The 23,166-nt window shown below is 37.4% G+C and overlaps 3 protein-coding genes across 8 annotated transcripts in view; 2 read left to right on the top strand and 1 right to left on the bottom strand.

Annotated features, from left to right (window-relative positions):
* Window positions 1-3,117: 3,117 nt before the first annotated feature.
* Window positions 3,118-3,771, top strand: LOC135940101 (cuticle protein 21-like). Its single transcript, XM_065484844.1, has 2 exons — window positions 3,118-3,258; window positions 3,368-3,771. The coding sequence occupies exons 1-2, from the start codon at window positions 3,247-3,249 to the stop codon at window positions 3,665-3,667; spliced, it is 312 nt and encodes a 103-aa protein (XP_065340916.1). The 5' UTR covers window positions 3,118-3,246; the 3' UTR covers window positions 3,668-3,771.
* LOC135940100 (THUMP domain-containing protein 1) lies at window positions 3,537-8,434 on the bottom strand. Of its 2 annotated transcripts, none has more exons than XM_065484841.1 (6): window positions 8,366-8,434; window positions 7,576-7,830; window positions 7,197-7,382; window positions 6,937-7,136; window positions 5,825-6,048; window positions 3,537-5,220 (listed from the first exon to the last, which is right to left on the bottom strand). In XM_065484841.1, exons 2-6 carry the CDS (start codon window positions 7,813-7,815, stop codon window positions 5,105-5,107), a joined length of 966 nt encoding a protein of 321 aa, XP_065340913.1. In that variant the 5' UTR covers window positions 7,816-7,830; window positions 8,366-8,434; the 3' UTR covers window positions 3,537-5,104. The 2 variants fall into 2 exon arrangements, with proteins under 2 accessions (XP_065340913.1, XP_065340915.1); XM_065484843.1 differs by having other exon boundaries at window positions 8,334-8,420.
* A 2,329-nt stretch (window positions 8,435-10,763) lies between these two features.
* f (forked) overlaps window positions 10,764-23,166 on the top strand; it is a 31,654-nt gene continuing 19,251 nt past the window's right edge. The window contains exons 1-2 of one of the 5 annotated variants that reach the window (XM_065483917.1): window positions 10,764-10,986; window positions 19,130-19,285. In XM_065483917.1, the coding sequence (XP_065339989.1) occupies window positions 19,176-19,285 (110 nt within the window). In that variant the 5' untranslated portion in view covers window positions 10,764-10,986; window positions 19,130-19,175. Of the gene's footprint in view, window positions 10,987-13,935; window positions 14,433-19,129; window positions 19,286-23,166 lie in introns of those variants that run through there. The other 4 variants (XM_065483916.1, XM_065483915.1, XM_065483913.1 and 1 more) reach the window with 4 other exon arrangements.

The raw sequence follows: 23,166 nt of genomic DNA, 5'->3' as shown, positions 1-23,166 counted from the left end.
AAAAACCACAACTAGCACCAACCATCAGAAAAAACAAGTAATACTCTTGTATTTTGTTCTATCAACTAAAGCTGTGAAGCTGCATATTAAAATATTGACTGCTGGTTCTTCGTTAGCCGACAAATTGTGGAAGTGTCGCAAATTTTGTTAAACCCTCTTTAAGAAAAAAAACTTCTAATAGCAGTCAGAGAACGATTACGATTAATTTAAAAAATTTGACATTCGTTGAGATTCAATATAAACTTTTTGCGGTTGAATGCGTTGCAAAATGAATAAAATACTTGGAAAACCACGTTGAAATTTAATTTGAATATTTCATTGAAGAAATACCATTCTTGAAAAAGTATACGTGACCGCACGCCGCGCAGTGCAATCAATCATTGAGCAGCGTGCCGCGGCGCGCGTTTGGTCTTGGGCAACCGCTCACTCACTCTCTGTGGTATATCGAGTTTTGAGCGAGCGCCAAATGACCGTGCCCACCCACTTACCCACATATTGGCACCATTTATGTAACAGTCGTCGCCGCCGCCGCCGCATCCTTCGCGCTCCTTCTTTCGACGCTGAATTATTTAACTCGAAATCAAAGCAAATGCATAGCGATCCGATTTCTCCACTTTTCTTACCCAACTCAACTGGTAGCGCACTCCAGCAGCTGATCGGTGCGCCACAGAATGATTAATTATATCGCAGGAATCGGATTACGGATGCTGCATGGCCGCCTACAGACGACTCTGGGCGATTGAAATACATCAAGACTTGTCATCGGGAACAGATAGAGGATTGGGAAAACAATCATTAACTACTTTGATAACTAATGGATCGTTTACTTCCGTTTTGAGATATGCTTGTTTGTCATTTAATAAAATACATTATAAGATAGCTAGCAACAAATAATGGCTATAATGGCATGCAGAAAATGAGCAACTATATACAAAAACAATTTCTCAAAGCACTGACAACAAGCCGGAATTTCGGGAATTCCAGTAAAATAATTATTTATTGTAATAAAATTATATCAGAGCTGTGTTTTGATGGAGTTTTCCGAGCGACGGCATTTTCAAGGTAAACCATGACCCTCGTTTTTCGGCGACGAAGCTGGAAATTCAATACACCTTTAAGTTTTCTTTTTCAACGTCAGCGCGACAAAAGAATAATTGAGAGTGGCCTGAAGTGCACAAGCGACAGGTCGTGGACGTTGAAGGACAGTTGTAAAAATAGTCTCGCTTTCATCCAGTTCGTGATTTCCGCATGCAGCAGTGGGTGGTGCATGGAGTTAATCACAATCAAAGACCGTGAATTAAAACTACGAGTGTGCACGTAATGTTTGTGGGCTAACTTGCCCTACACAAAAAGTTATATAGCATAATATGTATTTTTATGAATTAATAAAAAATATTCGCATCAAGGAGAGAATTATTGTATTTTTTATTTTTCGAAATACGTTGTATCAGGTTCGGCCAGAGAAAACCTTTTTGTAAAATATCCGCGATGTAGTTTTCGAGATAATCCTCATAACATCCGGCGCGTTATATGCCCCTAAATGGTGAACCTTTGTATAGGCACTTGTTGACTGTCGGTAACTGTCTATAATTTAATTCTAACAAGCAGCATATTAACTCAACAATTTAATCCAAAAATTTGTTTAAATTACAAAAATGGTGACAAAGTTTACCATTGGGGGTCTTTGAACTTTGGAACTATCGAAGTTGACAATTTGAGCGGATGTTGCGTCTTTTTCTGTGCGCACCAAGTACGCACGATGCTTTCATCACTTGTCTTGGGAAGGGAAATAGATCAGACGAATGTACGAACAGTTTAAAGCCAAAATTTATTAAAATGCTTCAAGTTCACACCCAAAACAAAAGATGTGGGAAAAATGTGGGAAAAATATGCGACCAAAACTATAAAAAAACTACTGCGATATCTTCACAGAAATTTCCCGAAAGCCTTACTTTAAACAAGAGCAAAATGAAACAAATTGCTTCGAAAAAATAAATTTAAATATTTTTCAACTTTTTGATTTAAGTAAATTTACTTCATCAAACCCACACATCTCTGAAATCAGAACAAATGTCGTATTGTTATAACTGGTTTTCTTTATTCAGATGCAATTTTAAATAATTGCTATTTCTAAAAGTTTATGTATAGTGTTATAGATTATAAAATGCAACGTACTACTCTTGCCCGCCCTATCAGCTTACACATGAATTTCAAAGTGATACTGCAACAATTTACTCCAAATATATTTTTACGCTCTCATTCCATATTTTTTTAAACTTAATCAACGTTTTTATTTCTTTAACTTATCATGTATTGTGCTTAAGTTCCCAAGAGGCATTTGTGACACTTATTATTTTGTAGTATAGCGTGAGGGTTCAGTAGCAGATAACTGCTCTTTTCAAAATTTTCAGCTAGCTTTCGAATGATAACATTCTATCCAATAAATGTAGTTATTGCATCAAATATATTTTGATATTTAAATGAAAAAACCAATAAAGAAATAAAGGTTTTTATATCACGCTTTGTATGTATTATATTAAAACTAATAATTAAACAAACATCCAGTTAAAATTAGTATTTTAATATCATATTTTGACTGTCTTTGTAAACTAGACCAAATTTTTATTTCTATAATCTATTTGCGTTACTAATAAAATTAATATCTAAAAACAATGCTTTATTTAAAAAATGATTAACTCTATCATCAACAAGGTCTAATATATATCTTTATTAAATGGCTCTTTTGTGATTAATCCGTGGATTTATTGAGAGAAGTAATTTAGCATAAGGTTGGATTGAAGTGCACTGCACCAACGCAAACCGTTCAAGGAACTATATGCTGACACTGACTCCATTCAAACGTCGTGTGTGTTTCGAGTGATTTTTTTACCAGCCGCCCAGTCTCTTTTGGCATTCACCTTGGCTAATACATTTTTTATATTACTCACTCGGACACAACCAATGTAGTGACCGCCTCACTCGCCGCAACAATTATGCTTAATTTTGCGCGATTTTTTGCACCCATCAATCTGGCAGTCGGGCCAGGGGTGCCTGCGGGCAGGGCGATTTACGGATGCTGAGCGAGCAAGAACGAGAGAAAGAAGGCAAGGCACATCCTCTCACTGCGCGCGTGAGAAAAAGGGAGGCGGAATGCCTTGGGAGGGGCCAGCCACGCCGCTCTATAAAACCCTCGCCGGGTCCTCGACAGGTATCACTTGACTTGCAAGTAATCAGCTAACCGCAGCCATGTACAAGCTCGTGAGTGCCACTCGAAATATTCTAAACAGTCCCGAAAATCATCCAAATTCAATATCCCAAACTAGAAATAGATTTCGACACTTCCTAACAATTCTCTTTCTTTCCACAGTTCGTTTTCGCCGCCGTCCTGGCCGTCGCCGCCGCTGGTGTCACCTCCTTTGGTGCCCTCCCCTACCCCTACGCCGCCGCTCCCCTGGCCTACTCGAGCCATTATGCCTACGGCGCCCCTCTGGCCTACAACGCCGCCCCTCTGGCCTACAACCACGCCATCGCCGCCCCCGCTGTCGCTGCCTACGCTGCTGCCCCCGTCGCCTATGCCGCCCCCGCTCCCGTCACCTACGCAACTGGCCAGAAGATCACCTACTCCGCCGAGCCCGTTGAGCAGCACGGCTACAAGATCGCTTACTAAATAGTCCATCACCAATTTTTGTAAAAACGCACGCTCGTTCGCATGACACCTAGAACGAGGTAGACTGTTTAATTTAATAAATTTATTTGTCTCTCATCGGAAAACGCATTTGTTTCGATTTACGCTCACTTCTCCTTCCTTGTGGTTAACTATGCAACCGGCCACGAAGCCAAGTCTAGCGGGATGCATAACTAATTTTTATCGCAGGCGATTTCACTTTTTATAAAAAAATAGCTAAATTAATAGGGCCTGCCTTTTCTCCCCCAGATGGAACATAGAGATAATTATCATAATAATAGAATCAATCATGATATGCATAAACGTTTGCAAATAGAACCAAAAATAATGGTTTTTAATGGAAAAGCAAAACAAATTTAAAAAAATCCAAACAGTTTAAGGAAAATAAGGATTTGACTATATTTACAGATTTTGATGCATACTTGTATCAGAAATATTTAATTTGAATTATTTTGTTGAAATTAAATGCAGCTTCCCCGGTGTATATATATAGTGAGCTGAATATATTTCCGTACTTCTACAGATATGCCCTGCTCTACTAGTTTCAGCTGCTCCAATTTATGTATAAACATTTCATCTCGGCCCTCACATGGAATAGGAAGCTGATGAATTAGGGCTGCAACTAAGCAGCCGAAACTAGTTGGACAGGAAATTTCTGAAGAAATACAGAAATTAAACAACTAACTATACACCGCGGGAGCTGCATTTAATTTCATATGAAAATTATGCCAACTTCGCGTGCTTCTGCATGTCAACAATTACTTTTAACACATAATTCAAATTTACCAGAATATTACCGTTAAAATCGAAAGACTCGCGTTTGAAGAACTTAAAAAACCATCCTCTAATTTACCTATATCCATTCTGAATAGATAAATGATTTATTGGATTTTTTACCATCGCATTTTTACAAAAAGATAATAAACTTAATGTCTGATGTATAATTGGAGCAATTTTCCTGCTTTGATTACTCGTTCCGTGATTTCTAGAAAAGACCACACCCATCCCACACTTCAGGAGCGAGTAAAAGAGCCAGGTTTTTTTGGAAGAGGAGCCGCGAAGTCTCAAGGTTGCAGGTGCCATTAATGCTCAGATGCTACTTTTTCTTTCATTTTACATTCTGGTTTCTGGTCAATTATGTGGCCCATAGATGTATAATGGCTATTACATGTTGCCTAGGAACTAATCAGTCAGGCGGGTCAGTAGTTGATGCAAACAGCACTGTTGTGTTGCGTAATTATAGCTCTTGTAAAGAGAGATGAATAATGACTGCATTTAACTATTGTAGGAATACTTTAATCTGACGAAGCTTTCTGGATATTTATTTATTTTAAACGAGTTCATTACAGAGTAACAAAAATATCATGACAAAATAGCTGACATTGTCCTAAACCGATGAGTAAGTCACAATTCTACAACTTACATCTCTTTCGCCTGCTTTGCAGGACTAGCATCAGCATCATTTGCTTCTTCAGAGGCAGGCACTTCCTCAGGTTCTTCATCCACAGAGCCATCAGCTCCATCTGTCTGAGATTCTGCAAACACAGTAAACGTTGGCATATTTTAAACTTTTGTACCGCTTATTGACAGGAAAGATTTGTACAAAAGCCATATGCTGTGACAGCGCTTTTTCCCAGTAACTTCTCATAACAAAACAAAAATTTAATTGTTGCAAAAAATCACTCAAAAATTGATGCAAAAATAAAAATTCAACCCTATGTCAAAGGTTAACTGGGAAAAGGCTCTGCCACAGCATTATTATAATATGTACATATCTTTGACAGGTAAGTTTTTACAAGAATAACTTTAAAAGCTTCTTCTCCAAGCAGAGAATGAGACAAATTCCCAATATTCAACAAAAAAACTTTTTAACATAATGGGCAAGCTTCAATTTTTAATATACGTTTTATGCTTCGAGTTAAGTAAAACAATAATTTAATTCTAATCTATATATTAGTTCAAGCATGCCAGGATGAACATATTTATTAAAGTAATGTAGCCCCAAACCCACTAACAGGAAGCTATAACTTTCCCCAGAAGGACAACCATTTTCAAATTATTTGGAAAGTTTATGTAGAAAAAGATTAATAAGACACTCAATTCCATTGAATATCAATCAGTTAAGGCAAAGATATTCACCTTGTTTCTCAGCTTTGGGTGGAGCAATGACTTCTAACAGGTTGTACTTGGCCAATTCGTAGTAATCCGAAAGCACAGAGATGCAGCAAACGTTGCGGATAATTTCCACCAGCACCACCAGTTGAGGTTGAGTCAGGTTAGCATGGTTGGATGCATTTTTCAGGCACACCAGATCTGCTAGCTCCTTGATCACAGCGTCTCGATTCAATTTGTTGTTTCTGCACCTGCAATGCAATTTGCGTCAAAAGTTAGTGAAAAACTACAGGCAAATATTGTTGATGACATCTCGTCATTAATAGGATCTAAGAAACTTCATGTTTTGATTTTTATGCTAAAAGCTTGTTAATCCTCCTCCTATTTGATTTCTAAAATTTAACGCTCGCAGGTTCATTAGATTTGCGAAAAGATAAATTTGAAGTTTGAATATTCTGCCAACCGAACAACGCCATATTAAGTTTTGGACAACTTGACTTCCAACTCTAAGAATATAGAAAATTATAAAGCCTGTTGTAGACAAACCTTAAATAATGGATCAATTTATTCTTACAATTCTGACAACATTGGCATCTATAAAAAAATCCAAGAGAATCTTTGTACATTATACATTTTTTATATACAAGATGTAGAAGTATTTCAATGAGAAATCTTGTCTTTAGGTTAAATCTTCTATATTTGTTCTTCTCAAGAAAAAATACAAGATTGTAACCTAATGACCTGATTTTTATCAAAACACATCAGAGAAAATGGTATTGGCTAATGTAAGGCTATATAAAAAAATACCAACCTTTCACTGACAAAAATTAGAAAAGAATCAAATCCGACATTCTTTAAAAAAAATTAGACTCCTTATATTGTCAGGCAAATAACGTTCAGAGCATTAAGTTCATCACCTATAATGAATTCAAAAATTAAAATATGCCTTCAACACAATTCAACTAAATGGAATTAGGCCGCTTAGTTAATCAGCTGAAAAAAATGAGTTTGTGAAAGAAAATTTTTCCTCTGGTAATAACAAACTATTTCCAAATTTAACTTGGATAGCTTTCAAACCTAATTATATTTTGTGCTCATGTAAAAGTGTGGATTTATGAATCAACATTAAATTTTCTCACTTGTAAACAATTGAGAAGCTGGTGTTCCCTTTGGCAAAGTGCTTGTCAAAAAGCGGGCCTGCCGCTCTGGTCATATCTTCTAAGTAGGCTTTGCAAGTGACCTCGACAGGCAGCAGTCTCTGCAGGAACCTGCTTCTGCCTACTTTGGAAGTCTTGAGATCAGTCAGGAGGGTGTGTCCAAGCAAAACAGGATCAGGAACCTTAATGGACAACATAAAATTGTTGACTGTAATTAAAGGAATAAAAGATAACCAACATACATTGGAGCTGATGAAGATGACATTTTTAGCGCCAGAGTCAACAGCTCGGAATCTTTGCAAGTGAATGGGCCTTTTGGACTCCTGCTTTAAGCTTTGCACTTCCTTCTGCAGTGACTTGCTGACGTCTTCTTCACTGCCTTCCTCTTCCTCGTCCTCCTTGGAATTATCCACAGGAGGAATGTCTGTCTGAATAGGAAAAAAATCAATATTTTTATTCAAATTATTTGAAAGATGCAATCATCGGATAACAGTAGCTTAATGTACTTGTTTTAAGACAATATAATTTCACTATACATATAGCATCCATTCAACATGGCATGTGACTATGTATGTTCTAGATACATAAAATATTTTTTTAAAGATGATTTTATTTTTAAACCTTTGGGGCTGACTCATTTTTCCGCCAGTCGTCTGGACCAAACAACTTGTCTGCGTACTCATTGAGCAAATTCATGGCTTCCTTGACGCACTCCTTTTCAAAGCTGTTACAGGTACAGAGAAAACCTCGCTGTCCAACCTCAAGTCTCGCTCTCCAGCTTGCACCACCGCCGCCACCCTTGTGCCCAGAGGAGCGATTGTGAAAGTTGCCACCTCCGCGTTTCTTCTGGTTCCAAGACATTTTGTTTAGCTGTGACTGTGGAATATAATTATTATAGTTTAATTACATCGCACAATTTTATCACATTGCAAATTATTTGATGGCGTATGATATGTGTTAAAATTATGTAATATTATTGAGGTATGATATATGCTAAACACAACCAAAAACCAAAAAACTCGTCATAAATTGCCTAGATACATACATTCATACATGTATGTATCTATGCACGTAGCTTTTCTATTAGATACATACATACAATACACTTCTCGGTGCAAAAATGACATTCTTATAGAAGAACGAGAATAAATTTTCTAAATATAAATAAAATATAAATATGTGATGTACATATAATTACATATGCATGTAATATGTAACTGAGAGTGAGAAGTGTATGATATTTATGTATGCACGATAATTTAGATAATAATTATAAGAGTTCATACTGTACATATTAATGTCAGTGTTACAAAAAAGCTATAAAACAAAACCAACAAAGAAGGACTTAAATAAAACAGGAAGAAGTATGTTGTGCTCACTTCACCAATCAATTCCCTAAGTGCCCTCTCACCTTGCTACAGTAACAGACAATAAGGAGAGTACAGACAAGACACCAAACGTCTACCCTCGTGTTTCGTGTTTTGTTATTGACTGACATAAGGGGCGTGGTTCACTTTAACTGTTGCCAACCTAATGCCCCTTGAGCTCCGTCAACTAATTTTTAGTGCAGATGATAATTGCATAGCATAAATAGCATTCCAGGCAAACATAAAACTTCGAAAGAGAACAAGAAATAAAATGGGCAAGAAAATAATAATAATCTTTTCTCTCACTTAGATGCCCCATATTTCATAAAAATAGTGATGGTTGATAGATTAAATCGATTAAATAAACTTGCTCACGTGTAATTTTTAATTGCAAAAATGTGTCTTTAAAAAAATTAGTGATATTATACATATTATATGCATCAGTACTCTCATTTTAACTTTGAAATGTCATAATTTGGAGGTACTTGGATATTGAGAAGCAATATTTTACCGTTTTTCTTTTATTAAATATTTATGTTTTTAAACGTTGCATTCTTTCCTTTTTACAGAAATTATCAATCTTTCTCAGGGGTTCAGACATATAAAAGAGGTCCAATCAACTTTTTGCAATAAAAATTACTGCAAACTTGAAAATGATATTAAATTTTTTCAGTGTCATTTTAATTTTTCTCATGTGGAAAACAAAAATTTCAATATTTGCTTTTTTAAAATAAAAAATGAATTTTTATTTATTTTAATCATTGGAAAACATTACATAAATAGAGTGTGTATGTGTAGTGCTATTTAATTTCCTGAATATTAAAATAAGTGGTTAGAGTCGTATTGAAATAAATTAATAGCCACATTTGAATTGAAATTTGATGCCTATGTCGTGCAGCTATGTTGAAATCATAATAGACACGATTATTGTTATTCAGATCCTCTCTTGCCAATGTGGATTCAAAAATTCAGGTGAGATTTCGCGTTAAACTCGTCCGTGGCAGTGCATTTGAGGGTTAGCAGGAACGCCAGGAACTATAGTAGTTATTGTTCATTCAGCGTCTGATTGCGGCGAGGAAAATTAGACTGGATGCGTGTGTGGATGCGCGATGCGCGGCGGAGAGAAAGAAAGTAGCCTGTCGAACTGCAAGTGGAGCATTGTAAAGATGAACATCGTGTCTGGCGCGCCAGCCAACTAGCACACAGAAATCACTCTTTGAAGGACGCGAGTAATAATAATTATAATGGTCGGTGCACTTTACACGAATGCGTTCTCAAAATGTGACTCCTTGTCACTGATTCTGATTCCGAGGCGGCGCTGAATGCTTTCTCAGAAAGAAAGCATCCAAACTTCGTGCAGCAGACTGATTTCCAATTTTTCTAGCTAACAATTTTTTCTTTGTGATCTACTTGTGATGAGATTTTATTTATTTTAAAAGCGGATATGGCGTCGGATGAAAATTATCCTTGGATTTTGTTATTTTTAATTACGGTAAAAGCTAACACTGCATATGTTTTACAATCAGCAGGAATAATAATTTTCAGTTTAAGAGTCATGTGGTTGAATGAATTTCAATCTAGTCATTTTTAAGGAGCCTTTTGCGGATTCAAGTTTGTTTATTGGGTCATCTGCAAAAATACGGAAAAATAGGCAGCTCGATACACACTGAAGAAGCTGCAAATTTTCCCCATTAACTTTTGAGAATATTCATAGAACGTTTTTATCAACTCAATACAATAATTTAATATATTATTCTATATATAAGCTTTTCATATATACAGGTTGTGATCGATAAATAGAGTCGCTAAATCCGCAGAACAAAATACCCCTTTATTTAATTTTGCATACTTTTCCGGAATGTAAAATATGACCCATCGATTGATTCTCGTATAAATATTAGCTTTCGATAAAAGTTTGACCGCATAAATTTACGCTTGATACTCAAATCCATCCAGAATGCTTTTTGTAAAAACTTTGAACCCTATAAGAGTTTCCTTATTTGGTACAAATTTAGTCATTATTGCTATACACATTATGTGTGTAGAATTCCACAAAAATGACTTGCGCACAATCTACCATCGAAAGTTTAGCTCACAGAATGTATAAGTATTGTTAAAAATACCAAAAACTCCTTATTTTAGAAAGTTTTTACGCAAAAAATTGTTATGAAACAGGAAATTATTTTCAATTGAATGTAATTTAGTTTTTTTATATTTAACGGAAACAAAAAGAATATTCAAAGTAAACGACCGCTATCTAAAAACCAAGAGTTTAAGTGGATCAGAATGTCATAAATATATTTGCTTCGTTTCCTTCCTGATCGGTCCTGTCGGATTATCCAACCTGATGTGAGATCAGCGCTGGCGGCGGTAGCGCTTTTGCAGTCCGGCGCGCGGTGTGTGCAAATGACACACTTAGTCGGCGCTTCTTCCACCTTTCAGGAGCTCAGTCAGCCAAGCATCTCTCGCGAAGTAGCACCTCTGCTACTCAGCTGCTGCTCTAGCGGATCTCTCCGCGACGCGCCTCTCGATCCTCGCCTGTGCTTTAGTGTTGCTGGATTTTCACATCGTCAGGCCGCTCGTCGAAATTAATTGCGCAGAGCAAAGTAGCGTTTTCTGCACTTTGACAGTCATCTTTGGCGGCAGGTGCATCGCTCCGCACGAGGTAAGCAGAGAATTCAAACTGTTCCTCTATTGAAGCAAAATATGTCCAGTGAAATGTAAGAAAAAAATACGCGGGGTCCCCATTTAAAAATCTTTTTTTGCTTGATTAAATCTTTAGGTAAACATATGTGATTGTAGATTAAAAAACTAATTAAGCCTGTATATGTGTCGCTTTTTAATTTATCAAGAAAATTAACAAAAGCAAGGATATTTAATTAATTTTTAAAAATTATCTGAATTTTATAATCAAGACGAAAAATAATCTGTTCTAATGAATTAAAAATTTTTGCTGTAAAGCAAAGATTAAAATAAATTTACTAGCAATATTTATGAATGGTTGAGTGTAAACTATTGAAAAATTCGCTGATGTGAAAGCAAAAATATCAATCCTTTGGGAAAAATACAAATTTGAAAAGAAAAATCTTAAATTGTGTGATTTCTTCATATATTCAAGAAGATAATTAAGAACAAGGGAAAGACGTGACTGAACAAAATAAACAAAAGGTGATTCGGCTCTGCTGTGTGATTTTCCACAATTTTAAATCGTGCAGGCCACTGTCTTGACTGCACCACTAAATTTGTATTTGTTTCCACTTCCAGCACCATTCACCCTTTTCGTGGAGAATTTTCAATTTATTTTAATTTAAAAATATAAGACTTAAAACGATTTCTCCTCAGCTTTAATTTTGAAAAATGCTAAACCATATTTAAAAATACAAATACAAAATACAAAAATTCATTACTAACCAGCAGTCATATTATGCAAAACATCCCTCACAGCTCAGGATAAGTTGAATAATCAGAACAACAAGACATTTTTGAATTGCCTCTTCTGCACTTAATTTATTAGCAGTAAAATCGATAGGTTTCGTTGAGCTCGTAAAATCCAACCAGTTTTTAGGTTTACTGCTAGTAAATGACTAGCATTAACGAATTAAGCCAAAGAGTAGAAAAGGAACTCTCACAGAGCACTTTTAAAGCTCATGTAGGCGCGCGCTAGATTATATGATTTTATTACCCTTTTTCACGATTATGCCCCGGATTATGCAAGCTAAAGCAATTGACGTTTTTTAGCGCATGAAGTCACGTCAGGGCACCGCGATTTCTTTTCCCGGTGCATAAGCTGGCTGGGAACGTGACTTTTACGCTCAAATACCGGCGCTGAAGACTTCCCACAGCGAGATGCATCCGAAAGTCGGTAAAAACGCAGCGCGCGGCTTTTGTCCGAGATTAACTTTCGAATGCGCGCGGCGCATTTTTAACTGAGCGTGAGATAGATAGGCGCTCGTCAGCGCATCGTAGCAGTTTGTTCTCGTTTTTCGGCTGCTGCAATAATACGGATAGAGGTGCGTGTGTGTATGTGTGTAGGTCATTGTTTTGTTTTATCGATGGCGAGCACAGCAGCACAGCACGTACAAAGGCCTACTTCGGCGCAGCAGCTACTCAATCAAGTGAGATGAACGCGCGTTAATTGACGCCGCCGCGCCGGGCTTGTGGTGTCACTCAATTATTTCTGTCTAGATCTCAGTTATCGAGCACACACTTTTCACGTTTGTAGAGCAAACCGAGCACGCAGTGATTATTGCGCAGCAGCACAATTTCTTTTTTTCGGGAAGACGCGCTCACGTAAAACCGCAAAGAGCGGCGAGGGAAAAGTGGGAAAATGCACTTTCGGCTTTTACGACCACGCGAATATCGCGTATTGGTCGCACATATCCTGCTTTCGATATTATCAAATCGGTCAGTAGGAAGAATTAAATTTGCCCGGCTGCAGTCCAGTAATGCACTGGTGCGTGCGCCCATTTGAATCTCTCTACGAATTCAAAATAGACCAGAATAGCGACGTGTCCAATTTTTAATTTTCTCGAAAATTATGACTGGTTTGATTTATGCAACCTAATGAACCCATGAAAGTGGCATGCAATATACCATATTAATTTTAATTTCTTCTCAACTATGAAGTATAGATTGAGTCAATCCTGCAAAAATATATTTTGATATTATTCCTTGTTTCACTAACGGATGTAAATCCATGCCGACGAGAAGTTTATTTGCTAATAGCTGAAAGCGATATATTTTTCTATGCAAATTGAAAACCTGCCTACATACGTGCACTATTTGACGAGGGAGCGGTGAAATAAATAAGTTAATTTGTTTGCAATTTTTGCTAATTGGTATTCATGAAATAATTTCCAATAATTGATTTATTTACACATAATCAGTGTATAAATATATGACTAATTCCAATTTATGAATTACTTAGATGCAACACATTCCTTGAGTTAAATTCTTTTTTCACAAATTTAAATTGAAACTATGTGAAGTAATTTGTATAAGTAACAATATAGATTTTCACTAAATGTTAACGTTTTTGTTTTGTAATATTTTGCTTTTCAACATCCTGTGGGTGACAACTGACAATTTGTAACAGTGGCGGTTACGCGTTGGAATCTGATTATTTCTGCTCCACACCGGCGATTTACCACGGTTCAAAATCACCCTAGCGTATGTATGCGTGTGTAAAATGGTGCAGCTGCATGCGCAGGGTCAACTTCCTGTGCGCTGTTGATCACCAGCGCACATATGACGTGGACCCGACACGGCCAGTCTGACCGTCACCAGCCGGCCTCAAAACCTGTGTTTCGCGAGTGTGTCCTATCCTACGCACGTATATTCAAAAAAGACCGATTTACCGTTTTTTAAGTGGAATTTAAGGTTGCCTTGTAACGATCTTGTAAGTTTTTATTAAAAATATAAATTATATATTGATTTATACCATTTAAAATAATTACAAGTAGTGAAGCTGGAAATTTCTTTATTAAAATTTGGATCTTCATTTTTGATATTGTAATTAATTAAAAAAATTGCCATTTAGTTGAATTTGCCAGTTTTGCCTCCTTTTTGATTTGAAACATTCCACACATTAATACAAAATAACAATCATTTAAAATTGTGACAACCTTGAATTCCTTTAAATCGAGCTCAGTTACGTGTTCAAGTCCACGAACCCTCCACATTTTGCCATGTGATGCCCGAGGTCAGCGACACATTTTGGCGTGTCGCCTTCTTCCGCAGCCAGAACAGCTGGGGACCGGCGATCCAGCCGGTCCGCCCCCGGCCCCCGGGAGCCCCCGATCTCCGGCGGCTCGACCCCCTGTACGCTCCTCTTCCGCGGCCCCGGCGGCGAACCCCAGTGCGTGGGACCCCGAAGGCGCCCGGCTTCATAAGTCGGCTGCTGCGCAAGCTGATCGTGTGGAGGCGGCCCAGGGCTCGGAAGTGGCGGCCCTCGGCGTCGGCGCGCCGAATGCAGGCCAAGCAGGGCGCCCGCCAGGGCAACCGCGGCCAGAGAAAGGTGCTCGCCTTCCTCATGGGCCGCCGCAACCGGAGACACTGTCAGAAGAGCACTCCTGGTGGCGGTACGTCCGCACTCAAAATACAGAACATGAGGTCGGTGCTTAACTGTATCACAGTGAATCTTTTTATGTTAAACAAAAATATGTTAAAGCTATGTTTAAATTGAAATTGAAGAATATTGAACATTTTAAAATAAATTTAGTCATAATGAGTTGAAAGCTTCAAACGTTTAATAAATCTTTTTCATTCTTAATCGGTCCAGACAATATTCCATAACCTCCCACGCAAACGGGCAAAATTAGGATAGTCAAACCAATTTTTATTAAAGAATAATAAGATAAAAATCAGGCATTAAAAGCTAGATGAGGCCTAATTTTTGAAACTAGCAAGAGCATAATAACTACTGTTTGGAAACCCTTTAAATATATATCTGTTTTTTTTTTTTAATTTAACTTTTCCTACGCGAACTTGAGATTATTATGGCTAATTTTCTACAGCATGGCAACGGCTTGTTATTTTCATTATACACATAATTAACAAGCGTGCAAATTGCAACTTGCAATTACAACAGAGAATCTAGCGAAAAATAGATATTTAAAGCACAACAAAACTATTAAATCGAATCACTTTCACATGAAACTATGTTGATACAAAAAATAATTAATCCGCTTAGTTGAAAGTGAATGGAAGTTAACATTGCGAAATTTTCATTTATGCTCCGTTTATTCAATCATAATTAGCTGGACTAGCATTACTTAATTTTCTTTTGGTCATAAAAATTCCGCGGGTGTGAACCATTAACCTAATTAATAACGAGTTCCCTGCAAGCGGAGATAGAAATTGCTGGAACACGTACAGCAGGTGCGTAAATTTCGGCTGCTAATATATTCATTCTGGTTTGGCTGGGCCTTTTATTTCCTAGAAAAGGACCGTTTGATTGGCGTCATAATAAGATTTCACTCTAAGAAACAATCCCTTTACAAACAGACTTGATTTCTCAAGAATAAAAAAGGACAAGAACAAGTTATCGGAGCAATTAAATTTGTAAGCTCGCCGTAATCTCAATTAGCACAATTCGTTCTATCCTGCTTACTGCGCTTCATTGTTTTAGTTTCGCAATTAAAATTGCTAAAAGTATGTGTGTGAGTAGCGAGTCGGACCTTAACGAGTTGTAAAAAGATTTTACGGTGCGCCCTCCATTGAGGCTTGGCGGCTGTTGCTCGCCATCGAGAAGGAAGCGATCAAGTCTGTTCTCCAATCAGAGCCGAAAAATTTGCACTATCACTCGGACCACGTGTGTGTATGTGTGGAGCGAGCGACGAGATGAACAGTTAGTTAGCTGCCAAGCCAGCCGTCTCTATTATATTCTCATTTGCCGGCGCTGTTAAAGTTTACAAGAGATGCGATCGAGAGAAAACTGTGCTGCCGGCGAAACTGTGCCGGACAATGGAGAGAAAGAAGCGCGCGCTTTGTTTCTTTCCACATTCGACGCACACTCACCTGCATGCAGCAGAGCGATTTTAAAACATTCCTCCACGACGCTGCAACCATTTCTCCACCTGAGGGTGTCCATCCGCGCGCGGTGCAAAATTGCGATGAACGAGTGCATCTCGTTGCCCGCCGCGATTCAATGACGCAGAGCAGGATAAACTCTCTGTAATTCAACTCCTCTTCTAATCGCGGTCATTAGAGACGAATAATGGAGCAGAATTGCAATGTGATCTGATCTGCTAATGCGGAATTCTTAAATTTACTTTCCAATGTCACTAATGGCGAATCATATATAGTTGTAATTTTATCGCCGAGATGAGTTTCACAGAGGGGGAACAGGATGAATTTGTAGAGTGTTTTTTAAGAGCTTAACCTCTGCGGTAAACTAAGGAAAGATGGCGGATCAAAAATGCATGAATTGACTTATTTAAATTTATTTCCTTTCTTCTTAGCAATTAATTTCTAGCATCAAATTTATTTTTAGGGCCGGAGATTTATTCCTAGACCTTTGTAATCTTATTCTTCCTTACAAATAGAACTCATTAAAAAAAATGCAACAACAAATACAAATCTTGGTATTATATTTTACTAAGACAATACGCTGTATTTTTACCGTTTGATAACAAAGCGAAAATAAAACAGTTAATATTTTGAGTTCTCATTCATTCAAATCTCTAATATTTCTGAAAGTGATAGAAAGGAAAAACAATGTGGCAAAAGTGGTATTGGAATTTAAACTTAAAAGTTAACCGGTAGAACAGTAAGGAAAGATTGTTTTTTCTTGATTTTTATGGGAACTAAAAGTTAAAAAATATTTGGATTCCACTCGTCCAAATTGGTTTAGGTCAAAGGGTATTGAAAAATACTGTCCACTTCTGAACTGATCTTATCGAGCAACCCAACTTTTTTGCTGGCATAAAAGTGGGAGGCCAGACAAATTTAATTTGGACAATGTTTCATGTTTCCTACAGGTATATGTCATAGTTTAATTAAATTTTATGAAAATGTGAAACTGACAATGGGCTCATGTTTGACAATTGCTAAACCAGTAGTGATAAAAAGGGACGAAAACTTGAATAATGAGACCGTTAAGGCAATTTGATCAATTAGGCTTAAAAACTTTCATGTTTATGCATGCGAATCACGACAACAACCATATTTCATTAATAAACAGCGAAACTTTCTCAGCTGCTAGTTAAAACAAACTCCTGAACACTAAGCCATTTTACAATTAACTCCAAGAAGAAGGAAACAAATTAAATTTGTAATCCAAGGAAAGAAAGAGCCGCGAGGTCGCGCTGCATCAGCAAGGAGCCAGGAAACGGCAACAATTGCAGCAGTTTCACTTGCTTATGTTTTCCGTGCGGTCATCATTGATTTCATATCTCACACACACGGTGCATCAGCTGCAAATAAAGCGGAAAGCGCGGTGAAGCCGATCGCAAATTGGCTGGCGAAATTGATAGAAAGTTCTCATTGTGCATTGCTCTGCGTAAACGCTCCGTACATGCGCGCGCGACAGGCGAGAACAGCAGTGAACTCTGAAAACGAGACGGTTTCACTTTTGTCTTTGCGCGAAAAATTCTTTCCTTTCCCACATAAATCGCATCTCTCATTCACAACAAAGAATATGCTGCATGCATGTGAAATTCGTATGTTCGCGTTTCTCTTACTTAACGGACTACATGCAATTTTTAATAATAAGTTAAGATTCGTGGCTTCTGGTGGGAGAGCCATTAAAAAGAGAGTTTTTGATATCAATTTCAGTGTTAATTATGCTCGGCCTTTGGTCAAAATAAGGAACTCCCATTGAGGATGATTATAATGAATTTCACCAAACAATAAACGGCTGAAAAGCCCATTCAACTGATCAAAGCGGGTGACAAACTCTTCCGCACGACAGGAACAAAAGCGAATCTTCTCTCCGCGCTCCACTATGCAACGGAAAAAGTGAAACGCTCGCGTTTTTCACTCCGTTGATAAATGGACACGTAATCGCGCGAGTGACAAGAAATTTATCTGGTCGCGACGAGCGCATCATCGGCAATATAGCAACGTAAGCCCAGTCGCTGCTCGGATGTACTTTCACGAGAGCGTGAAACCAAATCTTGGCTTGCTTTTCTCGTCATTGCTCTTTTTGCACCGCTGGTTGGCGCTTCGCTCCAGCTCGAGAGAGAAAGAGAGACAAACGCCATGGCACTTGCGCCGCAGTCAAAAAAGCAAAAGACTATAGGCGTTTTTTCCTCTTCGCTGAGCAGCAAATGAGTCAGTTTGTTTTTGCTCAAATTAAGATGATACTATATTCACGCAGTTAGATGACTGAGTAGACCTGTGAAATTGTGACTTGCTATTTTTAAAGCTTTAAATTTGTTTCATTTGGGCTGCAAAGAGATGGTTATCTGATATTTTAACGTGAATTACGAGATGACCAATTAATATGCAAAATATTAATGCTTACAAAACAATAAGTTTACCATGACTGTTATGTTAGAGAGTTTCAAAATTTTTGTATCCCGAATCAAGAGGAGGGTAGCTTTACACTATATACATCCCCTCTATCAATAATAAAAGGTACGCCTGCGGCCTAACCCAACAAATATATAATCAGGACGATTTTCATACAAAATTTATTATTATTAAAATCTCTTATGGTCAAAGAATATCGCGTTTGATGAAGAAATATTTTATCGTATCCCATTTTTACAACATTGACAATAAAAAAAATAAAAAAAAATAACTTAAGCTTTTATTGAGTCATGGTGACGAAGAACAATTTAAAAATGTTATAAAAACCTGGAAAATTTTAAAAATAAAAAAATGCTTTCTTAAATTTGAGTGTGGGTTCTTATTTTTATCTTTGCTTGTAATAGTAAATTGATTAATTTTCTTATCTTTTTATCATTATTTTTAACATCGAAAGATGCCAGATATATTTTTCAAGTAGCTCAAATAGTTCTCATGAAATATGAAACCAAAAAATAGAACGGATTGTTTTGAAATTTATTATTTGAAAATTTTTTCTCCAAAGATGAGAGCTAATTAATATTGATTTTTTTATCGAAAATTTTCGTAGAATATAGTTTACAGAAAAATCCATTCATATACCCTTAATTATGAGAACGCAACGTTGTGTTTTCGTGTAATCGCACAGTTTAAGTTTTTGCAACGTCATTTAAAATTTAAAAATTTCTCTAATTACAATTGGAGCTGTTTTGGATTTCATCGCCTAACTCATGAATTGTTTTCCGCGTTGCCATTGCTTCGGTCGTGACTGAAGGTTTCGTTCGTATTGTTGACAGAAACGGGCGAGTGCACGTGCTGCGCTGGCTGCTGTGGGAGACCAAGATGCCGGCGCTGGAGCGCACCTCGAACGGCGCCCTCGCGCTGCACTACGCGGCGGCCAGGGGATGCCTCGACTGCGTCAAAATCCTGCTGGCCACTTCCCCTGAGCACAGGTAATTTCATACTCCACTATCTGCCGTGCCGAATTCAGCGCTTCGATCTCATCAGGCAGAAAATAAACATGGCCCGTGTGTGCGATAACGGCATTTTTGCGTAGAAAGTCCGCGGTCCAGGCGCTCGCACGGATAAAATGGTCATTCGTCTCCCAAACTAGCAAGACAGGTGCCTTTCTTTGTGGAAAAATCAGGTTTGCGCCGCAAACCCGAAACTGTTTTTTGACACGAATTGATCACGCTTTCCTTCACCCACAGATTTAGTATTTTTCGATCAAAATCACTGGCTAATTAGAGATGTATCTGGAGCTTTGCAAGAGATTACACTCTTCGCTCGCTTCGTGTCAATGAAGGATGTTAATTTCACACTTGACGAGACGTGTGTGAAATTTTGGGACTGGAATAAATCGCAACCGGTTCTTATAATTAAAAAAAGTCAATTTTTGCGTTCACGAGCAGAAAAGTGAGTTCAAAATTTAATCGCATTTGTCGTAAAATTGAATTGGTTTTTGGATTACTTTTTTATAGGAAAATGCGTTGAATGATTTAAACAATATTCACAAATAAAAGAAATCTCCAGAACCATAGTATACATTCTATTGTCGATAAGGTTTTATTTTAACTATACTCTAAAAAAAATAAAAATGCGAATGGTCCTATCGTTCCTCATTAATATCTCGGGCGATACAACAATATAGGTAAATTATCATCAAACAAATTTAGTGTTTCTCTTCCGTCTTTTTTTCTCACCAAGCAGTTTTTTCATCAAGTTCAGAATTTCGTTTTACTGTTGTCTGAAGTCTCAATGTATCACAGTTTGTAACAAATTATGTTAATTTACAATACCTTAAGCTATTCCTGGCTGCAAATGTGCTACAACATTCTTAAGTTGAAATGCAAGAAAACGATTATAGTTTAAGTGCTGCTTTTAACAGCACAACAAATTAAACAACAACTTGCAACGTCCGCTGCTAAAGTGAAAATAAGAGTGACTGTAACGGCAGGATGTGCGGGAAATATTCAAATTAAAAAGTAATTCAGTACGAGCTTTTACACAAGTGCTAATCGGTTTCTTCCTAAAACACCTTTCTCTCCCTTTGGGATGTAGAGTTTATCGCAGCTAAGAAATAAGTCAATGAACGCTGGCAGTCCTTTCAAATTAGCCTTCGCTTCCAAAAGCTGTCGTCGTGTTTCATTGTTATAAAATTTCGACAGGTTATGTGCAGATGCAGAAACACACAGAGGCGCGCGCGTGTTCTGCGTGTCTTCCATCGGAGCAAAAACAACTGTATCACATTTTTTTCACTACCGAAATTCTCACTTTTATGGCTTTACGAGTGAATCACAGTCAATTTAACACGGAGCCACAACTCTTACAAGTTATCCGCGAGCAGCAGCAGTTACAGTTGGAAAACTGTTCTTGCGCGGGACGTGTAGGCAACCTGCTTGACGTGCTTGTGCGGCAGGTTGCAGAGCTATCATTTTATTAGGAAGCTTGTTACTCGAATATTGGATGTGCAAATATTCTTTGAGAGGAACAAATATATGGCAGGGTTCTTGATGCTTGTTTTCTTAATTTTCCACTCGTATTGACCCTCAACCACCGCTGAAACGGGGGCTTAAAGTTTTATTGTTACTTAATAATTTTAAAATTTCGATATTTCCCAAATCAACAAAGATTCATTGAGCTTCTATCGTAAAATTAATTACTAAATTGTTTATTTAATTATTTATATAAAGTTATAATAAGTAGTGCTGGTTTACATTTATTCACAGTATCTTGAAACATTTGATGCAAATAGCATGCATATTAAAAATTCCAAGTGGAACCTATAAGCTATAATGATAAATGCGAATACAAAAGAAGATTTAAATCACCGTTTGAGTTGCAGCCTTTCGACTGCTTTATGTAGCAGTAAAAATCAGCTAACCTAAAAGAATTTAGGCATAGAACAGGTACTTATATAAGGAATTATTCGGTTTATGTTATTTGATCCCAATTTTTTACGTTAAATTGAAGTTTTAACATTCAAATTTTGCCCATTCACGCGGGAGGTTGTGGGACGACCAATTAAAAATGAGTTTTTCAAAAGATTATAAAACTGATTGGAGAGACATCCCCTAGTTGGAAGTAGAAATTTTCCATTCGCTTGTACGGTCAGGAGGTGAAATTTAAAAAAAATTAGTAAGGAGTTCAAAGAAATCAAAGCTCTAACTGATTCTGTTTTTGGTCTCTTAACTCGTGTTTTAAATTGAACTTTCTTTAACAGTAAAATGGAAAATTTCCACTTTCAAGTAAAGGAAATTTACACCATTTTGGTTTAGAGGCTATTTTAATCATGTTGTTATCATTAATTTTATAGTTTATCTGGTAAATTGGTGTGGTGATAATTTTTAATAAATTTCAAGCACGTAAAATAGATCCTAATATACTTTATATCACTATATTAAACACAAAGTGCGAATATAAGATCGAATAATTTGTTGAAGGTGATGAATACATATTTTGGAAAAATGTGCGGTTAAAATGATCCATGAAATATGGCAATCGTCATCATTTTTTATCGGCTTATTTCTTTAGAGATGGGTGACTTCTTAAATGCGAGCAAATCGCGAAAATTCGCATCCCAATAACATCGCGTATAATAGCACGAGCTTCATTGGAGGAATCTCAGTCCAGAAAAGGACCAGCTCGTATTACTGCCTCCGCGTACCAGGGTCTTTTATTAAAACGCTAGACATTCGTCCCGTGAAATCAATTCACACATGCTGGAAAGTGCAAACCAGTAGTTCGGAATAATAAACAATGGAAAATTGACGTTGACTATCTTCAGTTCCCATGCTAAAAAATCACCGACTCATTGCTCTAATGAAGCGATACTATGTTTTCAATAAAAAAAGCAATAAAAGCTATTTTTCTTTTGTGTTTGCACAGAGCACCCACGCGTGCGAATACAAACACTATAGGCGTAACAATATATGTAACTGCTACTAGAACGGCAAAAGCCTAATTTATATCGTTGAATTGAACGCCGAAATTCTCTTTGCGGTAAGCAGCTGCGTGCGGATGTAGACGAATTAAGACGCCGATCATCAGAGGCAAATGTGTGTGACGAGAGTTGCGATCGGGAAATGCGAGAGTCCGAGTTGCGTTGCCGTTCGTCCGATTACACGCCGGATTTGTCGGACTTTTTATGCTCCGCGTAATGAGCAAAGAGAAAGAAATTAACGGCAGAGTGAAAGAATCCGTGCTCTCCGCTCGACTTTTGAAAGTTTTTCTCGTTCTCGGCGGTGAAAATGACGCGCACGACGTATAGCGAGCAACATTATTTTGTCGAAAGGCGCGTGCACGCGGCTCTCTGCCGCCGCGCCGCACACATGTATGCAGGCGAGAAGGATAATTGTTTCCACCGATGCAACGACTTAATTTGTTTCACCTTGCAGAAAGTGAGCGGGCCGTGCGATTATTTGCCTTTTTGCAATTTGTTTAGTTTGGTTATGAGAGCCACTGCCGCGTAAAATTGGATTATTTCGCTTTGAAAGGCATCAAAAGTTTGTTTTGCGAGTGCTTTATGGAGTTCATTCACGATTTCAACATCTTCTCTGCTCGTGAAATTCAAGCTGGAATTGGATTTCTTTGTGTGGACCATGCATTTGCTCTTTTCCTTTTCACTTTGTTCAATTTGATGCAATCTCTCCACATTAAAAGTAAATGTTCATAAGAAATACCAGGACGAATAATAAAAAGCTTGCTATATCATTATAGCAAAGTTTTGTAACTAATAATAATTGCAATACACCGTTTTTGTCTAAGTATGTCCTCTTTCCATTTGGCGTTTTAGACCACTAAAGTATTTGCCTGAAAGCAGAGTCATTTTAAA

This window comes from Cloeon dipterum, chromosome 3 (genome assembly GCF_949628265.1).
Source record: "Cloeon dipterum chromosome 3, ieCloDipt1.1, whole genome shotgun sequence".
Lineage (NCBI taxonomy): Eukaryota > Metazoa > Arthropoda > Insecta > Ephemeroptera > Baetidae > Cloeon > Cloeon dipterum.
This window is presented reverse-complemented; position numbering and strand designations above follow the sequence as displayed.